At 31.4% G+C, this 22138-nt stretch overlaps 2 protein-coding genes across 2 annotated transcripts in view; one reads left to right on the top strand and one right to left on the bottom strand.

Moving 5' to 3' along the window:
- LOC117166834 (flotillin-2) overlaps nt 1-22138 on the bottom strand; it is a 342246-nt gene that overhangs the window by 214821 nt on the left and 105287 nt on the right. The window lies entirely within an intron of this gene.
- LOC117166830 (glucose dehydrogenase [FAD, quinone]) lies at nt 10806-21904 on the top strand. The gene is made up of 4 exons (XM_033351165.1): nt 10806-10924; nt 11340-11538; nt 12586-12899; nt 19157-21904. The coding sequence occupies exons 2-4, from the start codon at nt 11401-11403 to the stop codon at nt 20565-20567; spliced, it is 1863 nt and encodes a 620-aa protein (XP_033207056.1). The 5' UTR covers nt 10806-10924; nt 11340-11400; the 3' UTR covers nt 20568-21904.

Here is a 22138-nt window from a genome sequence, read left to right as displayed (position 1 = left end):
GTTGTCAAATTTTACACATCTACCTTCTCCGATGAGAATGTAAAAAAAACATTAATAAAAACTTTTTTGCTCTACCTTCGTTTAAGAAATTTTATCTATTTATTTTAGTTTAGCTTGTGTCGAGTGTCGAAAAATGTAATTTCTGTATTTTCAATGTTTTTTTATAAATAAAATAAGAACTACGTGTCCTATAAAAAGTGATTCATAACCAATTTGTAGATATTTTTTGGGTGCACAATGTTTGTCTTATAATTTTTTTTTCTATCTTGCATAGTTTGACCGTAAAATGCAATTTTTTATTTTTTATTCATTTTTGTGCAGTCAATATTTGAATTTTTAGAAAAAATTCAAAAAGTTGATATGATAATCTTGTAGGGCTATCGAAAAGTAACATTTTTCTTTTCAAGTACTATGAACAACTGAGCGTGTGGATTTCATTCACTGCGCAAAAAATATGACTATATGCGACTCGACGAGCCGCACAACTTTTCTGAAGAAATTTTTACAATCAAATTGTTAGTTTCTTTACTAAAAATTAAAAACCAGAAATTTTCATTGTACCGAAATCAATGACTTTTTAAACTAAACTCGCGAAAACTCAGCTTCTGTTCGACGAAATGATCTCGTTTTTTCCCCCAAATAGAAAAACCCCTTCTGATACCACGTATGTTTTGAAAGTAGATTTCTTTTTTATATTTGCAACATAAAAATTATTGCAAATCATTACTGTCAGGAATCGTTTCCTCAGACTTTGACGAACAAAAGTCTGGAGGGAAGTTTCACGAACAGACAACTTCCAGTGGTAAAGTTGTTCCTTGATGTGTAAGGAAAACTTTGACCAAATTTGAGCTAAATCGTTCTTTTTGTTTAAGAGATGCAAGAAATTTTTTATTGTCGCGTGCGCACTCGACTCGAGTCGACCGACGCCCTCGTACGTCTCAGTCGCCTAGAATAGGAATTTACTGTTCATAATCGCCCACAGGTCGTATTTTTTAACCGATTCCAAAGTTTTTTTTTAGAAATGATCACCATTAAATTTTTAAGAGAATTTTGGTTTGAAATTATTAATTTTTTGTCACTGAGCAACAATATATAAACAAATAAAGTGAAAAAATTGGCCATTTTAGCTTTGTGAATTTTTATCTCAAGAAAAAATACAGAAAAAGACTTACACCATCAGCTGGAAGTATTGAAAGTCAATATTTCTCTTCACAATGAGCTATAGAATACGAATTAAGTATTATTTTCAACATGCCACCACAATAGAAATTTTCAAGGTGGTCTACATAGAAGAAATGTTAAAGAATTTACAATCAAAAACATTAATAAAAATAAACTAGAAGCAAATAATAAATTGTTGTCACTACAAATTAATAATTCTTCAATGGTTTTTTTATGAATAGACATTCAATACAATACAATGCTGACTCACAAATTCAATTTTGTGAAATTCCAACGATTCAAGACTTTATTTCAAACAATTCAGTTTCGAGTTGTTTGATTTTGAATATTTGATTTATAATTACTAATTTTATATGAACAACCAAACATCGCCTAAATTTATCAAACTGCTACATTCTATCATCACAAAATTATTAATAGAGTGAGTTAAAAATTAAATATTTTAAACTGAAATAACATTTGAAAACTATAGAATTTGAAAATGAATGGAAACGTTTAATTATGAATCTATGAAATTAAAATTATTTTCATTACAAATAGTTCATGATGGTTTAATCAGACGTTTAAAGTTCTTTAAATACTAACGTTTTCTCATTGAAACAGCTCAATTTTGAAGATTAAAATCTGCATGTACATTATTTAATTTCGAGCATCAGATTAGAATCGTATTTCGAAAGGAAGTATTTTTCAAATCTTTATACGCGAACTGCAGTTAATTAAAAAAAAATCACAACATTATTTACATCTATTCACAGTTGATCAACTCAAAACGCTTTTTATCCAAATTTTTCAAATTCAAACGCTGTGAGTTATTAATTCTTTGAAGTCTTCCAAACCTGCATTTTAAAATTCCTTACATTGCAAATTCACGCTTTATAATAAATTATTATATAATAATATATATTATATAATAATAATAAAATTCTATAACAAATTTTATTGGGCTTATTTAAAATTATCGTGTGATATGAAATTCGTAATATTTTAAGTGATTGAATGGATTTTTTTTCTCAAATTTAGTTAAATTCCCAGTCAAAAAATGGATTTATTGACATATTTCTCGTCTTTTACAAAAAATGTATACCTTCCCGGTCAAGCTGTCACCCTGATTTAAAAAGTACTACATAAAAACATGAATAAAAAAATATTTTTATTTCTTTCAGTTTCACGTATTTATTACAAACAATTTTTCATCATTTTCAAATCATATTTCTTTTCATGTACGAATTCTCAGAGGGAAATGTCCAAACTAAAAAAATCTCATTTCCATTGATTTCGGCAATTTGCAAGCTACGTAAATTTTCGAACTGAAACCCCACTCATAATCATAAACATCAATTCATTTTCAACTGAATTTCTTCAAAAATGCTTCATCGACCTTTTTAATATTTTTTATCATTACAATTATTTCACTTTTATGCAAAACACTATTTTTCCACTATTGAAACCTTACGACTATACGCGATGTCAACGTAACCTGCATTCTACATATCGGTCAATAAGTTGCTGCTATTTTCCTTTGGTACATTGTTTTCTGCATTTTAACCACCTTTTTCACTAACAAGAGGTATTTGTTTCCTCCTTTTTATGCAATAATTCGGCACCTGGCACCTCATTTTCATTCACTTTTACATTAAAATTGGGTACGATAGTGTACATTTGACCAATAATGTGTCCTGAATTTTTAAATGCCCGTTAAGTATCATAGCGGGACCTAAGCTTCCACTCTTAAATGAAAAGCACATGGACAGGACATAGGAAACACGGAACTAGACATGCCATCCAACTTGGCCGAACGGGGTTGAATCCGGGGGGGGGGGTCCATGAGTGGGGAGAGCCGCCATCTTACGATGTGCCATTTGATTATGCGCATGAGCATTTTTGCCGACAAACTGTGCATGAAAATATAAACATGTGGGCGCTGCCATGTTTGTCGCGGGACATAAAAAGGTGGCGGACCTACCCCCTCATTGCATCATCCCCGCAATGGCATGCCTAGTCCCTTGTTTCCTATGTCCATGAAAAAGCACTATAGTTACAGATATTGTCGGTAACGATGTAAGGTCGAAGCGCTACCTAACGAGAGAATATTGAATCTTCAAGCAGAAAGTAATTCAGAGCTGATAAGGACGATTTCTGGTTAGTAGTTCAAGTTTTAGTTGTCGATAAATGATGAAATCGACAACAAAATCTTTCCTCTGAAAATGAATTTGAATATTTAAAAAATACGATTTTACACAATAGATGTTTCAAAACAAAACAAAAAACTAATTTCGAAAATCTTGTTATGGTGACTAAAATAATTCTTGAATGACGTAAAAAATGTGACGAAATCAATAACTAACTTGTTTTACTATTAAAATAAATTCAAATTCGTTTATATGAAACCAAAGACCTGAACAACAAAAAGTTTGATTCAATAAGATTTTCGTCGATTTGTTCGAAAAAACTAGTTGAATCCAGTAAATATTCAGAAAAATCCTAGAGAAGAATTTGATCAAATCACGCCATTTATATACATGTATATATGCAATTATATTTATGGGTCGCTTAAGCCTAATTTTGCCAAAAATTCCTTTTTTTGTATATAATTGCCGCTGTTAATCGATTATTTCACTTTGGATTACAATTCGCCAAAGTTAAAGAATCTATTAGCAGTGGAAAGAAAAACAAAATCAGACATTTTTTCAAAAATAGGCTAAATTTGGTGTTTTCTATCCAAAAACTGGGTGATGTATTTCACAATGCTGATGTATTTGATGATGCATATTGTATAGCGTCTCCAAAAGTAAAATAACAAAAAATGGCGTTTTTAACTACTTTTGAGGTTGTGTACAAAAGAAGCAACATTTTTTGGGATTTTTCTTCAGTTGTATCATATAGTACTGCTATTTTTCTTCAAGTTGAGAGTCGCAGAGTTCAATTGCCATTTTTCTTTGCCAAGTTACACCAATTTGAAATTACGAGATATGTCCCATTATGTTTTGAGCATTTGCTTAAAATACCATAGGCCAACATGGTTTTTTTGTTGGAAAGTGGAGGGTCATTTCCGAAGTAATTTTTTACATATAATCCGAAAGCGGGGTCAGAATTGGCTCATCACGTCAGGATTTTAAGATATTGGAGGTTATGTACCCAAAAAATCGCGTTTTTGGCTACTTTTGAGGCTATGTACAGAAGACACCAAATTTTTCGAATTTCAACAACCCCGAATATGATACAACTAAATAAAAAATCCCAAAAAATTTTGTCTTCTGTACATAACCTCGAAAGTAGCCAAAAACGCCATTTTTTTGGGTACATAACTTCAAATATCTTAAAATCCTGACGTGTTGGGCCAATTCTGACCCTGGATTCGGATTCTACGTAAAAAATTACTTTGGAAATGACCCTCCACTTTCCAACAACAAAACCATGTTAACCTGTGTAATTTATTAACGACGGTACTTAAAGTAAAATAAGCAATCTTTCACAAAAAAAAGGGTATCAGAAACCTAAATATTTGTTTACTTATGGTAATATTAAAGGGACCTTTTCACACCTACAGGAATGATTTGTAGAGGAGCCATTTTAGAAAACAATAAAGACTTCTTTAAACCGCACAGTAGGCCAGGAGACCCAGTTTTGTCATAAATTGAAAATTAATAAACAATTTATAAAATCAACAATAGTTTTTTAAATCTCTAAGCCCATGGGTACACTAATAGAAATAGCAAAATAGTTAATATTGGGGTAAGAACATTTCATTAAAAGATACTTTTACATAAAGAAGAATCTATTTCAAATTTTTTAATGAATAGAATATAAATTTAAGTATGTGAATTAAGCTAAAACGGACTAGGCTATTCGATTCTACGGACACAATTACATAAAATCTATGTGTTGGATAATTTTTTCCACATAATTTATTACGTATTACAAAAAATGCTAAAAAGAGTATATATACAATTGTTTATTTATACTACAAAATAAATTCAGTGGCCACCAACATTGTCTAACACATTAATATTACGTAATTTTTTCCGTAGAATCAAATGGCGTAATCACATGTTCCGTAATTCACAGATTTAATCAAATTATTTAAATAATGATTGTTTAAACAACTGAAAAATCATCTTCTTCTGCATTTTTCACAGAAATGTGATGCAAAGAATTTAGGAACAAAATTTCAAAATCCGTTACGAATTACAGGTTGTTGACTGTTTTGAATAATAAATACCAGATACGTCCCACTGTGTGGCCTCTGGCGCTCAGACGCTGACTCCGTTGTTTGCGATTTTGAGCGAAATTAAAATGTTTTTTTTTTACTTTTCTATTTCTGAGGATAATTACAAAAAAATAAACCTTTAAAATTAATAACGGATCTATAAATATATGAAATATTTGAACTTAAAGCACATGAAGAATTAAAAAAGAATTGTATAGTTTGTGTAACTGTCAAGTGAATAAATTACATAGAATAATAAATAATTTATGACATAGGTACCTGAATTATCAATTATTAAAATGACGCAATTCTTGTATGCAATTTTTGAAATATGAAAATTGGACTGTTGGCCACGGAATCGAGCCTGCTGGTCCACTGTGCGCACTAATATGTATAAATATGGTTTTTCTTGTTTTGGGAACCTAATCAAAATGAATCTCTGAAATTAAAAAGTGAAATGGTCAAAGATTTCGAAATGCACTGCAGCAACCACGCAGAATAGTAAGCTATAAGTAATAAGAATTCATGTGACAACTGTGAACCCACACTTTAGATATTGAACTTGACACGCAAGAGAACCCAATCCTTATACAGAAATTCATCGTAGAATGTCTCTAATGCGTTAACATTATTCTGTTACATGGTGAATAAAATCATCTTCAATATGCAAGTAGGTATCTACAATTGTACTGCCATTCCAAATTCAATCACAGTTTCTGCAATTTGAATGAATCACCTGTTACCAAAGTTGGGAAAAAAATCATTAACGCCTTCTTTGCCATTTAGGTTTATGGACGTCTATTTTATCATATATCACATTGCAAAAGGTTTGTTCATTAATATAAATGGCAAGAAAGGCGTTTATGATTTTTTCTAAAGTTAGGTAAAGTGTAAGGTGACTCATCCGAATTCAGATACTGCTATTAAATTTGGGACGGTGGCGTACATAAATCAATTTCACTATAAATGAGATACACCCCATAACCTAAGTACGTCCATGTACTAGATGAAACAATCTATTTTTTAATAATATAAGTATAATGAATAAATTATCGACACTATACCGGTAACCGGAGCGAATTGCAACTCCGTGGGGAATCGATACAATAATTTTTACGAAGTCATCAAAGGCTTAATAATTTTATTTTCCAACTGATCATTGGCGGAACAAATCACGAAATATCTAAACTATACCACCCATTTGAATAAATAAATAAATTTACATTTATTTGTATGAGACTAATATTGCTAAAAATTTCAACATGCAAAGGTTAGATCACCCAAAATATATTTGGCGATTGAAGCCATCCCGCACAGGTATAAAATCTTCCCAGTCAGTTTTTTTGGCGACCTCGTTTTTAAGTTCACAAATAATTTAAATTCAAGGACTACGGGGCGAATCGGTACAACAGAAATATATTATAAATTCTAAAATTGTTTAAGCTGACGAATAATATTAAAAAATACATACAGTGATTTTTGATACTTATATATAGTCGTATAGTCGATAATAACTAAAACATGAAAAAATAAGATATAGGTTATGTTCATGCGTTACAGCTAATTCTTGTTTCTTTCCTTATTAGTAATATATTTTTGCTTAATTCGATACAATGATACTTTAGTCTCGATTTTAGTAAGCGTTTGCAGTTTTCATATTGATATTAAATTAAAATTTGGAGTTGCCTTTAATTCTTTCTTCTTTTAATTATAATAGAATAGATTAGTTTTACTCTAAATTTAGTGGATGATACACGCACATGTATAAAAATACATGGTCATAACGATGGAAAAATTTTTATAGGCTTTTATAAGTCTTAAACCTGCATATTACAATTTTTTCTTGACACCATAAAGAATTCATATTGCCAGCTACTAAAAATTTGTGACGATTCAGGCACTTATTTCTACAACACGTCTAAGTCCTGGTTTGTGAAAAACTGTACCGATCCTCACCTTGGTTGACGGTATACTATATTTTAGAGCTCAGACAACACGTATTTCAGTGAAATGATGAATTTTTTGTTTGAAAAAGTTAGGAGTATTTATACTTTCAAAACTAGTGCCTATATATCCTAATTATTCAGATTTATCTACTTGAAATAAGATTAATTTAAATACAAATATCCGGAAAATTTTGATTAAATTGACCATTAATTTCATTTATAGGTTCAAATATTTATGAACTCCTTCCCTAAGTACTTTATTATTATTATTATTATATTTGTTATTATTATATCTTGAAAAAATGTTTCTTAAATATTTTACAGCTGCGCCTGAACATGTACGAATAATCATATTGCTCAATCGTGAAAACAATGTAATGTATATTAATTTCAATTCTCAATTTCAATTTTCAATTAACAAAAAACAATAAATACACTTTTTTGATGAGTAATAAAGTTCTCTTTATTTTAATTATGCCAGCGCTAAAAATTACTTTCTCTAAAAGGGATAAATGCTCTCAAAATGCTGTATAAACTGAGCTTAGGATAAAGCCAATTTGTATATTTTTTAATTAGATATTGCAAAAATATTGTAAATTTATGAGCAACTTATCAGTACCCATCTAAAAAATTAAATCACAGTGCAAGTATTTGAAGATGGAAAAATTTAAAAACATGTTACCTGTAAGCAAATAAAAATAAAACATTAAAAAATATTAAAGAATACGGAAGTTATTGAAAATTTAAGAAAACATGGCAATTTATACTATTTTGCAATATCTATTTTAAAAATAGGCAAATTGGCTTTGTCCTGGGCTCATTTTATACAGAATTGTGACAGCATTCAACCATTCAAAGAGAAACTTTTTAGCTCTGATATAATTGAAATTAAGAGAACTTTCTCAGTTAAAAAAAAAAGAGTTGGTCGTAAACTTTTGCACGGTCATGTCTCGTCCCAGAGGGATTAAAAAAACTTTTATATCTTGTAAAAATTTCACTGCAAATGATAAGTATGCTCAACTCGCCCCGATGTCTTCTAAAATAACAATTTTAATAGACACCAAATAATTAAAAAATGTAAAATATTTATTGTTATTTTTGAATAATTGCATTAGTGCTTGATAGAAAAAAATACGCTTTCTGTTGATGTGTACCCTCCTTAATTATTTATGGCAGCAGAAAATTGAGTTTTTTTAAATATTTGAGCGAATATTTCCATAATAGCGATAGACAGAAAAAAGTGCCACAGAACTCTTCTGTAGAACTTTTTAGGAGGAATAGATTGTTTTATTAAACTTTTTCCATATCTCCTTTTGTTTTTCCAAAAGTTGTGAATTTTCATTCTTCAAAGGAAAAAAAATTGGTCTCCTCTCTAAGACGCAGACAAGATAAACTTCGATGGAATATATTCACCATATTAGTAGCAATTATACAAATAGTTAAGAGAACAATACGCTGGGATTTTCGAGAAAATTATATTAAAATTCACTACAACAGCACTTTAAAAAAAGCCAATACATTTTTGATAAATGGTGTCTCTTAACTTTGTCGAGCAAAATTTGTTATCAAATCAGAGAATTAAGTGTCGAATAAACTTCTTTGAAAACAAAAAATTTCTTGCGGAAACATCTGTCTTCAGTATACACAGTCTGCCGGGTTGGAAATGAATTTGGCCACTTGTTTTTCATTTGCTCTTCATAAAGACGTGTGCATAAAAAAATATATAAGTGTTCTGAAAATGCAAGGACACCGCTATTAATTTGTATTTTTTTTTTCTTAAAAATGCGAAAGCCTGGGAAAGATTGTAATCTTAGTTTCAAATAGTTGCACGAAGAGAATGTCTAATCAGTGTTTTCCATTTGAATATTTAACTTTTTTAACTTATCAGCGGAAATTGACCAAAATTGTAGGATGTGGGTTTGCACAAGGCCAAGGTTTCTGGAAACTTGGCAACTCAGAAAATTAGTCAGTTTAAACAGTTAAACTTAACACAAAAGCAATCGCGATAGAGACTGAATGGCACGTAGACCGAGAAGAGAGAAAGTGCTTGGATAGAGCAGCATGGGCCATTCTCCTGAAAGCCAAGAGAAAGACGGCTATATGTCAGGCTAAAAGCTATTACAATCTTATCCTACGTCAAATAAAAAAGGACATATATACACATCGTCTCCGCATATCACGGATCATCCTACTTACATTTTACTTTGATGAATTACTCTTTCTTTTCATTTGGTCAATTCAGTCTGATTATTATCTGTATGTTATTTGTCAAAAATATTACCAGATATGTGCTTTCAGACCATTCACACGCTGCGATTACAAAATATAATATTTGATCATATTAAGTATAACCATTCAGGTATTAAGATAGTGCAACTTTTTGGATAAAAATCACCACGCATTCTTATTTTTAAAAGATGTAAATCAGTAAATTTTTTTCTCGATTTAATGACAAAATATTTAGATGTAACTTGAATGCGGTTCTCTTGTGCAAAAATTAATAGCAATTTTTGATTAAAACTGGCAAATTATTTTTAACTGGTATACTAAACGAGTGAAACCAAACTTTCACAACGAATACGCTAATCCAAAATCGAAGACACTAGCCGTCAAAGGCAGTGTAGAAAGTTTCAAAGTTTTTCCCGCCTCGATAATATCGCTAACTTGTCACAATTGTAACGACCTTGAAAGAGATGACCTCAGCTTTAATTTAACGTTATGTCTACTATTGCGGAATTATTCGTAATATTAGACCTACGGAATTTAGTGTTACGGAAAATTCCGTAACACTACACATTGCCTTACTATAATTAAAATTTTTTTTACTTTCTGGAAATTAAGTTATACTAATCTCATACGTAATAAAAGACTACACAAATTAATTACTATCTAACAAATTAAACCTTGTTCTCAGATGAACTTTCCCAGCTAGAATTTCAGACACAATTTGCTGCACTTTCACATATTTAATTTTCTTACTGAAGTAACAGTACTTTTTCTTTAATTGAAAGAAGTTCTGCACGCTTAACCTGGCTGAAATTAACAGGCACTCTAACTGTAAGTACAGTTTAGACTTTAGCCTGATTTTATCGATCAAGGTATGAATATTCAAGCAAGTGCGACGGTCCGTCACTTTGTAAGAGACTGGATACCATTCCGAACTCTTGAGTTCCGGAGAAGAAAAGTCAGCGAAAATTGGCCAGAGTGAAATATTGACTAAATAATCAGTCATCTTCTAAATTGAGAGTTCAAATTTAAAACTGTAATTCAGTAACACCTGTACTTAGAGCGATGTGTTTATAATGTGAAGTCAGCAATGAAAGGCTCCAGAGGGGGATCTCCTGGTTTTCACTCTCCGCATTCACCATACAGTATACATCACAAGCTCTCCGGAATCAGCCGGCTTTACTGTCGAACCGAAATCGCTCTCTGTGCTAACTTCTTACCTCTTTTTTCACTGAAAGAAAATTTTTCAAGACCACCAAATTGCCCAGTAAATAGTGTTCCTGAAGACACCCAGGAAATCATGCCGTCGCGCGAGAAAGTGCGTGTAAGTTTTACGAGACCGCCAGATCCGTGACAGATAACGGTAAGTACTCAACGTAATGACTTCTTAACGCATATGATATATTTCAAAGATGTTTAATTTCTCCTTTATATTTCCTGGGTTCAGAAGATTTTTAATTTTTTTAAAAGAGATTTAAGAGTATGGTTCAAATAAATAAATGTATATTAAACATATTCACACAGAGTAAGCATACTCTTATCTATAGAATGTGATAAACTTAAAATTTGATTTCAATGAAAACTATTGCAGTTGTACTAATTGTTATGACGGCGTTACATTATATGAAAGAGGGAATAATTAAAAGTGGATGGGGAAGAGGTGATGGAATAACTTCACCTTTGTATACAAAGTCGGTGATTATTTAAGGTTTTTACCTTAATGATCTAACAGAAACCGAACTGAAATGCTATCATTATTAACATATTTCCATTTCCAGGCCAGAATTTTCTAATGCCCATTTCTGATATACTAAGAGAACATATCTTCAGGAGACGAAAATGCCAATTGCCTTATCAACTTTGGCTGGAACTGCATCGGTCTTGGGATGGAGTTTAATTCCACTTTTTGCTATTGGTTTCACTGCCTTCCGATATCAAAATGCTGATCCAGAAACTCATCCACCAAATGCCCAAGAGGTAATATATTATTAAATTGATTAAGTTTCTTAATATAATCTGATAGAAAGAGATTTAATGGTATAGTTATTTTAATGATTGAAGAACTTTTCCCTTAATTAGTTTTTTATTACGAAATTAGATAATTACGAATGCAAAAAAACTAAAATGTATTCGGGATGATTATAAATCATCAATCAGAGATCAAAAGTTAATTTATGTGCAATTAATATCATCCATTACTAAGATCAATAAGTTTCTCGGTTCAGTTTGACATTATATGTCACTATCCGGAGCCACTTTCTACTTTTCTTGTTGAATCCTACAAAGCTTCGTGCTTTGTGTAGAATATATTTATTTTGAATTACAAATATACATTGTGAAAATTGATGTAAATATATTAATTCAAATGCAGTAAAACGCCACGCCGTGCATGTGCAAGACATGTTATTACTACAATAACTCAATAATATAATACGTTTAACTCATGACTGCAAAATTGTCTCTATTAATATACCTTCAGTTTGGACTTCAATTAATATAGAATGTATTATACTACACAGCGAAAAATGTTGGATGCGGCCAACTAAATAATTTTTTTGTTCTTCGTGAGGCAAGAAAATTGTGTAGGTTGAGCAGAATTTTTTCAGAATAGAAAAATGTTTTTTAAAGCAACAAATTATGTAACAAACCATCCCAAAACGCTTCACATGTCAGCGCTAATAGATTGAATGTACAGTTGTATACTTGTGCCACTAACTCATGAAATGTAGCTGGATGTGTTACGCATATAGTCAATAGATTTACCGAAAACATATATAGTGATCTAAATGTTTGCCATTATACTCAAATTACTTTAACACTGAAAGTGTTTGTTCCCTGTGTATTTCAAATATATCATCATAAACCCTAAATATACGTCTTCAAAGTCATATTTTCTTTGAAGAGTCGGTACTTTCTTATCTTTATGAGACTTTCAATCATAAATTTATGGTCAAGCTAATAGCCTTGAAATATTTACAACTATTGAAAGTTCAATATAACAAATAAGATCTACTTTCTTCGCAGCTTTTACGAATGTATGATTTCATAGTCGTGGGAGGTGGAAGTGCCGGAGCAGTGGTGGCTTCGCGATTATCAGAAGTTGCAAATTGGACTGTTTTACTTCTCGAAGCTGGAAGTGATGAAAATGAAATCTCAGATGTGCCAGCACTGGCAGGTTACACGCAATTATCAGAATTTGATTGGAAATATAAAACATCGCCACCAACAACGTCAGCTTATTGCCTTGCCATGGTTGGGGACAGGTGCAATTGGCCACGTGGAAAAGTTTTGGGTGGAAGCAGCGTTTTAAATGCTATGATCTATGTCCGAGGGAATAGGTAACACCTCAATTAAGAATTTTATTATTCTTAAATTTCTTTCAAATCACAGGTTATTAGCTTACTTAATCAAAGTTCGCTAAAAACAATATTTTCCATATCTTTAGATAAACATCAATAAACATTTAAATATGATTACCAACAAGTTGAAAATTTGAAGGCCTAGACATTTACCACATTGTCTTTGATCAATCAATTTGTTATAAGAATATCTCCATAAAGTACTTACATCAAAGCACAATTCAGTAAAGTTTCCAAAATTTTAGACGACTTCGTTTAGAAATTATAAATAAAAAATCACCTAAAATGTCTAGAAACGCAACTGTTTCAAGCTGCAAATTAAACATTTTTGTCGGGCCAAAATTAGTATGCTACCGACAGAAAGTTCGGGTACATTTCTTTTGACCGTCTTAAAACCTATACTTTACTTCAAAGACAAATATCTGCGCAGAAACGGAATCTACGACTTTTTATGTAGAGCATTAGGATCATTTGAAAGATTATAAAATTTCGCGTCGAATCAGCTTATTTGAAATTATTTTAATAAAACAGAACAAAAAGTATTTAGTTTCAAAGTTATAAGCTTATAAGCTCAAGGAACGTTTTGAAATCTGAAGTTCAACTCATTGCCAAATTTACTTTCTAAATCTGAGTCAGTGAAATTTCACTGATTCAAATAGATAGAAATGGGTCACTGACAATCAGTGAAAAGTTCCTTATTGATTTAGTGAAATAACCAGTTGCAGCACTGCGTCATGTCAATTTAACAATCACAATAAAATAATATTTTAGTACATTCTATCAAAGAATCATAGTAAAAACTTCAAACCCAGAAATATGATCAAATTTTAAAAAATGTGAAAAGTTTCGATGCTTTTAAATGACGAAAAAACTCACATTTTACTTCAATTTCCAGATTGGACTGTCATGTACAAGCCCGTTAAGTAAATACTTTATATACGAGTTAGAGTATATTTATCCCACAGATAATAATTTAGCAGACTTACAGTCTAAAAATTAAAAAATTTATTTCATTAAGGAATTCTTCTTGCTGCTTAAGTAAAAGAGTAACAACAACGCCTAACTTAAAAATTTAAAGGCTATGCTTCACATGACTTACTCTGGTGTTACTGAAGTGATTAGAGAATAAGTCCGAAATCACTGAATAATCTGTAAAATGTCTAACTACTAATTCAATCAGTGAATTTTTCACTTATTCATATTTAGAGAGTAGAAAAGTGTTACTAAAAATGTGAAAAAATTGTAAAATCAAGATTAAATCCTATACTTTAAATCGAAATAAAGACAACGATTTAATATTATGTAATTAGTGAGTATTCACACAAAATTTTTAATCGTGCAATATTATGTTTTGCGAGTCCAAAGTCAGAGATTTGTCGTTAACCTTATAAAAGTATGAATTTTTAAACGCTCGAAGCAAATGTAACTAAACTTTCTGTCGGTAATGTAATTTTATACATACAAAGAGTTTAGTATATTTAAAAATCGATTTATCAACGTTGATTTCAAATAACAGTAAATAATCATCACTGTTTTGTACAATATTTGATATAAAATATCTGTAACGCCCCATATTAATTTGTCAAATTATAAAATAAAAGGATATTTTGAAAGGCTAAATTCAAAATCAAATAAATCATGATAATAGTGATTTTCCCCGTATTTTCAATATTTTTACCTGCTCTGCATGTATTTTTTAAAGATTTTTTAACTTCTTATTTTTTATCATGGACGAATGTTGCATAACGCCACCTCAGATAGGCGTTCTTTCTATTTAAAATGTTGAACTTTTTGGTAATCACCTTTATCCTAATTAATTTCATGTAATTCTTAGTTTATATAATATGAGAAAACGTTAAGCAATTTAAAATACAGAATATTATTATTATTATTATTATCAACAATGAAAATAACTTAAGATATATTCAACTAACTCATTAATATTTATCATTAATATTTTTATACAATAAAGATATCTTATATATTTGGGAATGACTTCAGAAATGGTGGTATTCATATATAGAACTTCAGAAACAAGCAATAATACATTAACGGCAAAATATTTCTGGACGATAAACCTCATGCCATTCGGAGTTATTAAATTTAATATGAATTATTTTACATAAATTTACATGACAGTCCAATCTTGAAATTAAAGTAATATGTGAAGTTCTTTGTCATTTAAAAGCATCGGAACTTTTCACCTTTTTTAATATTTGATAAGATTAATGGGTTTTAAGTTTTTAATACGATTCTTTGATTGAATGTACTAAAATATTATTTGACTCTGATTGCTAAATTGATATGGTGCAGTGCTGCCAACTCTCAGAAGTTGTTATTTCACTGAATTAATAAGTAACCTTTCACTGATTGTCAGTGACCCATTTCTAGCTATTTGAATCAGTGAAATTTTACTGATTCAGATTTAGAGAGAAGGGTTACACAGCCACTGTCGGGTTGTAAAAAATTTCGATTTTATTATTTAATTGAACAGCTTTTCAAAAGTAAAACGTAATATTCAAATACATTTATATTGAAAAATTATTGTTTTTCCCCAAGTTAATGTACAAAATAAAGTTTCATATCATGCGGTTGCGTTGGGCTAGCGGACTGATCTGTCGCAGTTTGCGAGCAATCAAAAACGAGTGATAAAAATAATTATCCGGAGTAAAATAAATACAGTGAACCTCTTCTATAGCGTCGATTTCGGGACTGACGGTGGGTGGCAACTAACTCATTGTAGCCTGCTCCGCTTTTGTTTGTTCACGCCTGACTGCTCGCCTGAGTGACAGCCGCAGATCCCGCGCACACAGCGCAGCACCTGTTACACCTACATGCGGCGACCAATGATCCCACTAACCCGATGAAAGCGCAAACAAAAATTCTCCTACAATGGTATCACAATGCAGTTGTCATTTGTTTCTAACGATTTGATATTCCGGAGATTTATTACTGTGTTGATAATAATGACATCACAGAACTACTGGCATATATTTTCCACAAGCAATGAATACACTGGTACCAGCGAAGATGACGCAACCTGATGCAACTAACGGTTCTGATAGGAGCCGGTGTCATTTTTTGGATGTCACTTGCTCCCAGTTCAACCTTCGAAAGTTATAGTCATTTGACATTTCCATATGGTATCACTCCTATCACTTTGGGAAAAACCCCACTTTTTATTTTATTTTCCACCATCAATAACATAAAAAAAAATGCAATTTGAAAGTTTAAATTCTTCGCAGACTTTGCTACCTGAGGATGAACATTTGACATGAATTTCAGACGGATATTATTAGGGGCCGATTTGCCATGCTTACCCGGCTAGACCCTTTAAATTAATCAAATGTTACATTTTCTTGACTCTATAAACACTATTTTGAGTCAAGCAATTTTACTTCACATATGTAATTAAAATTTTCCTTCTTGTTCGCTTAAGGATGAAGTTGTCATATAGCCAATCTCAAACTTCATCAAACCTTTAAAATGATTAAGATGAAAACCTCAGTAAGTGACATGCGACCAGTAAGTGACACCCTGGATTAATTTCTTTATTTATTAAAAAGTTTAGTTAAAATAAAAATATAAATGAAGGTTTAGTAAAAATTTGCATGTTTCAATATTAAATTGCATGTAAATATGTTCGAGGAATAATTTTCAAAGCAGTTCAATACAAGAGTCACTAACGCTTCCACTCGTATGAAGCATATAAAACAACAACAATTATTAATACGCAATGCAGACATTGCTGCCATCATGCTATTAGTATTTAAAAACAACTACTTCACTTAAACTTACAAAAAAACTCGTGATTGAAGCGTCTCCAACAGTGAAAAGCTAAATCTTGAACTATCGAAAGCTAACAGTGTCACTAACTGAGGTCTTCATCTTAATAAAATCGATCTTTTTTTTTGTAAATATTCTGCGAAATATTCTATAAATATTCTATAAATTACAAAAAATATTCTATATTTTTTTGTAAATATTCTGCGAATATTTACGCACAAAACCAAAAATCTTCTCATCTGGCATTCAAAAACGCGCGCGTGTACGCGTGTAGATTTTCTATAGTAGCAGTGAGATATGATCGACAGTACTTTTTTTCTCAGTTTATTACACTGCTGGATCAGCTGATTATTGATTGATAAAGCATACAGTATTTGCTAGAACGGATTGTACATGTTTCTGTCATTTATTGACCAATTTTTATTAATTGCTAGCAATATAACCCCTAAGATGCGTAAGTATAAGTATGATATTACAGATGCATTTTGCAAAGGTGAAGTTTTGCGAAAATTTTGACAGGATTTGACAAAATTACTAGTTAATAACTAAAGTTTGGAATGTTCGAATTAACGAAATATATCTTTTACAATCGAGACTTGCAGTTAAAGATTCTTCCAGATCTCTCAAATTTCGCGAGTAAACAAAAAGTTTAAGAATTATTATTGAATTTTCAAAACAGTAAAATAATATTTTCGTTCCATAACATAGGATATACACACCCTGCTAATAATTGATTATTAAAATTGATTGAAAATAAATAAAGTTCTATTGTTTTTAAATATTTTCAATAAATATTGGATAGCTCAATAATCATTCATGTCTCAATCATCTTCATTTGAATAATTTTGAATAAAGTTTAATTATATTTTAATAATGAATAAAAATGAATGAAATTCAATAATTTTTTTATAAATAAATCCAATCAAATTCTATTAATTTTCAATAACTTCACTCACATTATAGAAAATAATTGTCGGAATGAGAATCAATTACATTTTACGTAATTCAAACCAATCTATTTCTAAAGCTTTAAATAATTTGGTATTATGAATGAAATTGAATATATTTTTCACCAATCATATTGAATCAATTTTCATCGCTTTTCAATCATTGTAATTGCGTTATTAATAACAATTGAAGTATCTAAATTAATTATAATCTGAGCAATTAAACCCAGTCGATTTGTATAGTTTTCAATAATTTTAATTATACGATTAAAACTTAACAAATTAATGAAATCTAATAGTTTCCCTCGAATCAAATTGAATAAATTCTGATCATTTTTCAATAAATTTAATTGCTCCATTGAAAATTATTGAAGGAATCAGAATGAACTATATTTTGAGCAATTGAACCCAATCGACTTCTATAGTTTCAAATAATTTTAATTCTACGATTAAGACTGAATAAATTAATGAAATTTAATTTTTTTCTCATGAGTTACATTAAATCAATTCTTATAATGTTTCAATCATTTTAGCTGCTTTATTGAAAACAATTCCAAACCAAATGGATGTGGCTGTCGATCGAAATCGATGTGGCTGTGTGCGTGCAGGGGGGGGGGGGGGCTTAAAAAGTAAATAATTTACTGTCCACCTTTTTTTTTTGCTAATTTTGGTTTGTTTGTTAAAAAAGCGCCCCCAAACATGCTGCCCACCCTGCGCTCAGAGATCCAGTCCGCCACTGAATTTGAGCATGCTAAGAACACTGTATAGCTTAAAAAAGTTTATTTACCAAAATAAGTATTTGGATGTTTGTTTTTTTAGCTTCGATTGTAGGTACACGCTAATATTCCTATTCATTCCTGATCAATAGCTGATTTTAATCCTCGAAAAACTCTGTGGTTTTTTATTCTATTTGATTGGTTTTTAGCTAAAATAAAATTTATTTACGATCAATACAGTTATTATGTTTGTAAAAAATTTTGTTCACTAATTGCTTTAATTTTAGAAAAAGCCAACCAAACAGAGTTGTAAAGAATCTTTCACACCGTTGATCATTAGGATTGAATACGAATTGCAGCATTTTTCTACAGCAAAAGTAAAAACAGAAAAATTTAAGTATCCTATTGTTACATAAACAATTTTCACCTGAGCTATTTTTTCTCAGGTGAGTCTCTGTATTTCTTACAAAATTAATCACAATTAACTATCATGACATAGCCAGTGAGAGAAGGATTAGCCTGAAGAGGTTCCACGTCATGAAAGAAAAACTCAGCTTAATAAATTTGAAAAATCAGTAGATCATCAAAACAACACCACTGATAAAACCTTCACTGATCAAAAACTATCATCCATCAACAATCATTACGTTTTCTCAATCTTATTAATCATTTTTAAAATGACTCGATTTTTAAGTGGACTGCACTTATCGAACATCCATAATTTAAAAAATCCATAATTATAGTAAGCACCATAATCTGTCATTTTTATTTTGAAACTCGCTTTCAGACTAGACTATGACAATTGGGCAAGTCTGGGGAACACTGGCTGGAGTTACAAGGAGGTGCTACCATACTTCATTAAATCGGAAGACAATAGAAACCCCTACCTCGCAAAAACTCCGTATCACGGCACCGGCGGTTACTTAACAGTCCAGGAAGCGCCGTGGAGAACACCTCTCTCCATAGCATTTGTTCAAGCTGGAACCGAACTGGGTTACGAGAACCGAGACATCAACGGTGCAAATCAAACAGGATTCATGTTGGCTCAAGCAACAATAAGGCGCGGCAGTAGATGCTCCACAGCGAAGGCCTTTTTACGTCCCGTGCGAAACAGAAAAAATTTGCACATAGCAATGAATGCTCAAGCCTTGAAAGTGACATTCAACTCGGACAAGAGAGCGACCGGAGTCGAGTTCCTTCGTTATGGAATACGGCAAACAATCAAAGTCCGAAGAGAAGTCATCCTCTCATCAGGGGCCATAAATTCCCCCCAATTGCTCATGCTCTCCGGGATAGGACCAAAAGAGCACCTCTCCCAATTCGGAATACCAGTCCTATCAGACCGCAGAGTTGGTGACAACCTCCAGGATCACGTTGGACTCGGTGGACTCACATTTCTCGTGAATGATCCCATAACCTTCACGAAAACTCGCTTCCAAAGTTTTCCAGTAATGATGGACTATATCGTGAACGAAAGGGGTCCAATGACAACCCCAGGAGTTGAAGGCCTGGCCTTTGTCAATTCGCGGTACGCTGATAAATCCAACAACTATCCGGATATCCAATTCCACTTTGCCCCAAGTTCGATCAATTCTGATGGTGGGGATCAAATCCGTAAGATTTTGGCATTGAGAGACAGTGTCTACAATACTATGTACAAACCCCTCGTTAATGCGGAAACCTGGACAATCCTACCGTTACTTCTAAGACCAAAGAGTTCGGGCTGGGTTCGACTTAGAAGTAAAAATCCAATGGTGTACCCTGACATCAATCCTAATTATTTCACACATAAGGAGGACATGAATGTTCTTGTCGAAGGGATTCGAATAGCGATGGCAGTTTCGAACACCTCAGCTTTTCAAAGATTCGGTTCCAGGCCTCTGAAGACGAAAATGCCTGGTTGCCAAGCTTACACCTTTAATACTTATGAATATTGGGAATGCGCCATTAGACACTTTACTTTTACGATTTATCACCCCACGGGTACTTGTAAGATGGGACCAAGGAGCGATCCTATGGCAGTTGTTGATCCTAGACTAAGAGTTTATGGGGTCAAAGGACTTCGAGTCGTAGATGCATCCATTATGCCAGTGATAGTCAGCGGAAATCCTAACGCGCCTGTTATCATGATAGGAGAGAAAGCTAGCGATATGATCAAAGAGGACTGGCAAATTAAGAACGTGCATGTTGGAAGATAACAATGGAAATGCTTTGGTGGAGTTCTCTTTAAATGACATGAAACTGGAGGAAAGTCGTCTTCCATTAATTTTATGTATAATTAGAAGGAAGTACGTGAACAGGTTATAATAAGCAATAGAATAAGGGAAACTTTTTTTGCTCAGTCTGAAACGTGCCTTCGAATCCTAGTCTAGAAATTTTTTAGTTAAGAGATTATTGTTTTATATACTTTTAGGCAATCAGGCTGTCGTATGTGTCGAGAATAAAATACCAAAGACATAGCTTATCCTAATCACGATATCGCTCATCAATTTCTTTGCCAATTTTTAATCTACATTGTACTCCTACGATTTTGTAATTCCCATAATTGTTATGCATATTACTTCACCAATGTGATAAAGAACGAAAATTAGATTAACAGAAATTTTCTACTTTACTTTAATTAAATAAAAACTAACTTTAGATAAAATCTTAAATAATAAATAACCCTAAATCATTAAATTTACAGTAGGGTAGCACAAAATACACAAGTACAGATCAGCCACATTTAATAAGTGGGGGTACAATAATCCAGTCAATCATGCCAGCACTTAAGCTGTTATTACTCAAGTACGTGCTTGTGATGTGCATAAAATCTGAAATGACCTTGGAGAAAAATGCTTTCAATTCTTCAATGCCAAATGAATTTATCATCTCTAAATTGATTAAAGTGAATTCTCTACTCAATCGACAGATCATAGATGAGTTAACGGAGATAAATTAATCATTACTCAAGGTCATTTCTAATTCGAAAAAGTTTACACGTTTGACCTAGATCGTGATTTTAAACATTTCCCGCATTTCCCTTTCTGCAAATTATACTGAAAAACATGAACTGAAAAAGGTAATTATGTAATTAGATACAATTAAATATTTTTAGCTTTTTAAATTATACGCGTGCTTTGGACGCACGTGTTTCGATTATTATTGTACGTGTTAAATCAAAAGTAAAGAATCTAGAAAGAATGTTATTATAAACATGCAATTTGGAACAATTTCTCTTTACGAATCTCTTAATTGAAATTGTTGAAAATTAGATTAATGGAGTGCGTCTGTTACTTAGTGTAGATATTATTTGTAATATTATTGATAATTAAACAAAGATCAATTTTAGTTATAATAAAGTAGACAGTATTATGTGCGGATATACTTATTTCTCATGGAGAACTGAGAAATACAATTAGCTCAAACTGAGTTATTATAATTTTAAAATTATATCCTATTATTTGAATGATCTAAAATGGAAATATAACTGCTTTTAAATTTCTAAACGATACTGTAAATTAAAATTTTTTATCAATGCTATTAATCGTAATTGCTTAATGCAATAAATGTGACTGAGGTAATATGAAAAACAATACTTTAGATAGGTATAGATCTATATTTTTATAAAACTTTGTATATTTGACAATAAAAAACTCTATACAGAATAAATTGCTCTTTAACTTTAAAGTAATAATTAATTAATAGTAAAAAAGCTGATTTCATTTTCAGTGAGCTGTACCATTTTCTCCTCGGATTCAATTTATATATATATATATATATTAAAAAT

Source organism: Belonocnema kinseyi, chromosome 2, assembly GCF_010883055.1.
Source record: "Belonocnema kinseyi isolate 2016_QV_RU_SX_M_011 chromosome 2, B_treatae_v1, whole genome shotgun sequence".
NCBI lineage: Eukaryota > Metazoa > Arthropoda > Insecta > Hymenoptera > Cynipidae > Belonocnema > Belonocnema kinseyi.
This window is presented reverse-complemented; position numbering and strand designations above follow the sequence as displayed.

What these genes read in the sequence shown, in the direction of transcription:
- LOC117166830 (XM_033351165.1), top strand. Translation starts at nt 11,401, where the DNA reads ATGCCAATTGCCTTATCAACTTTGGCTGGAACTGCATCGGTCTTGGGA. An exon ending in ATCCACCAAATGCCCAAGAG is followed by an intron (nt 11,539 to 12,585) that starts GTAATATATTAT and finishes CTTTCTTCGCAG; the next exon opens with CTTTTACGAATGTATGATTT. An exon ending in ATCTATGTCCGAGGGAATAG is followed by an intron (nt 12,900 to 19,156) that starts GTAACACCTCAA and finishes ACTCGCTTTCAG; the next exon opens with ACTAGACTATGACAATTGGG.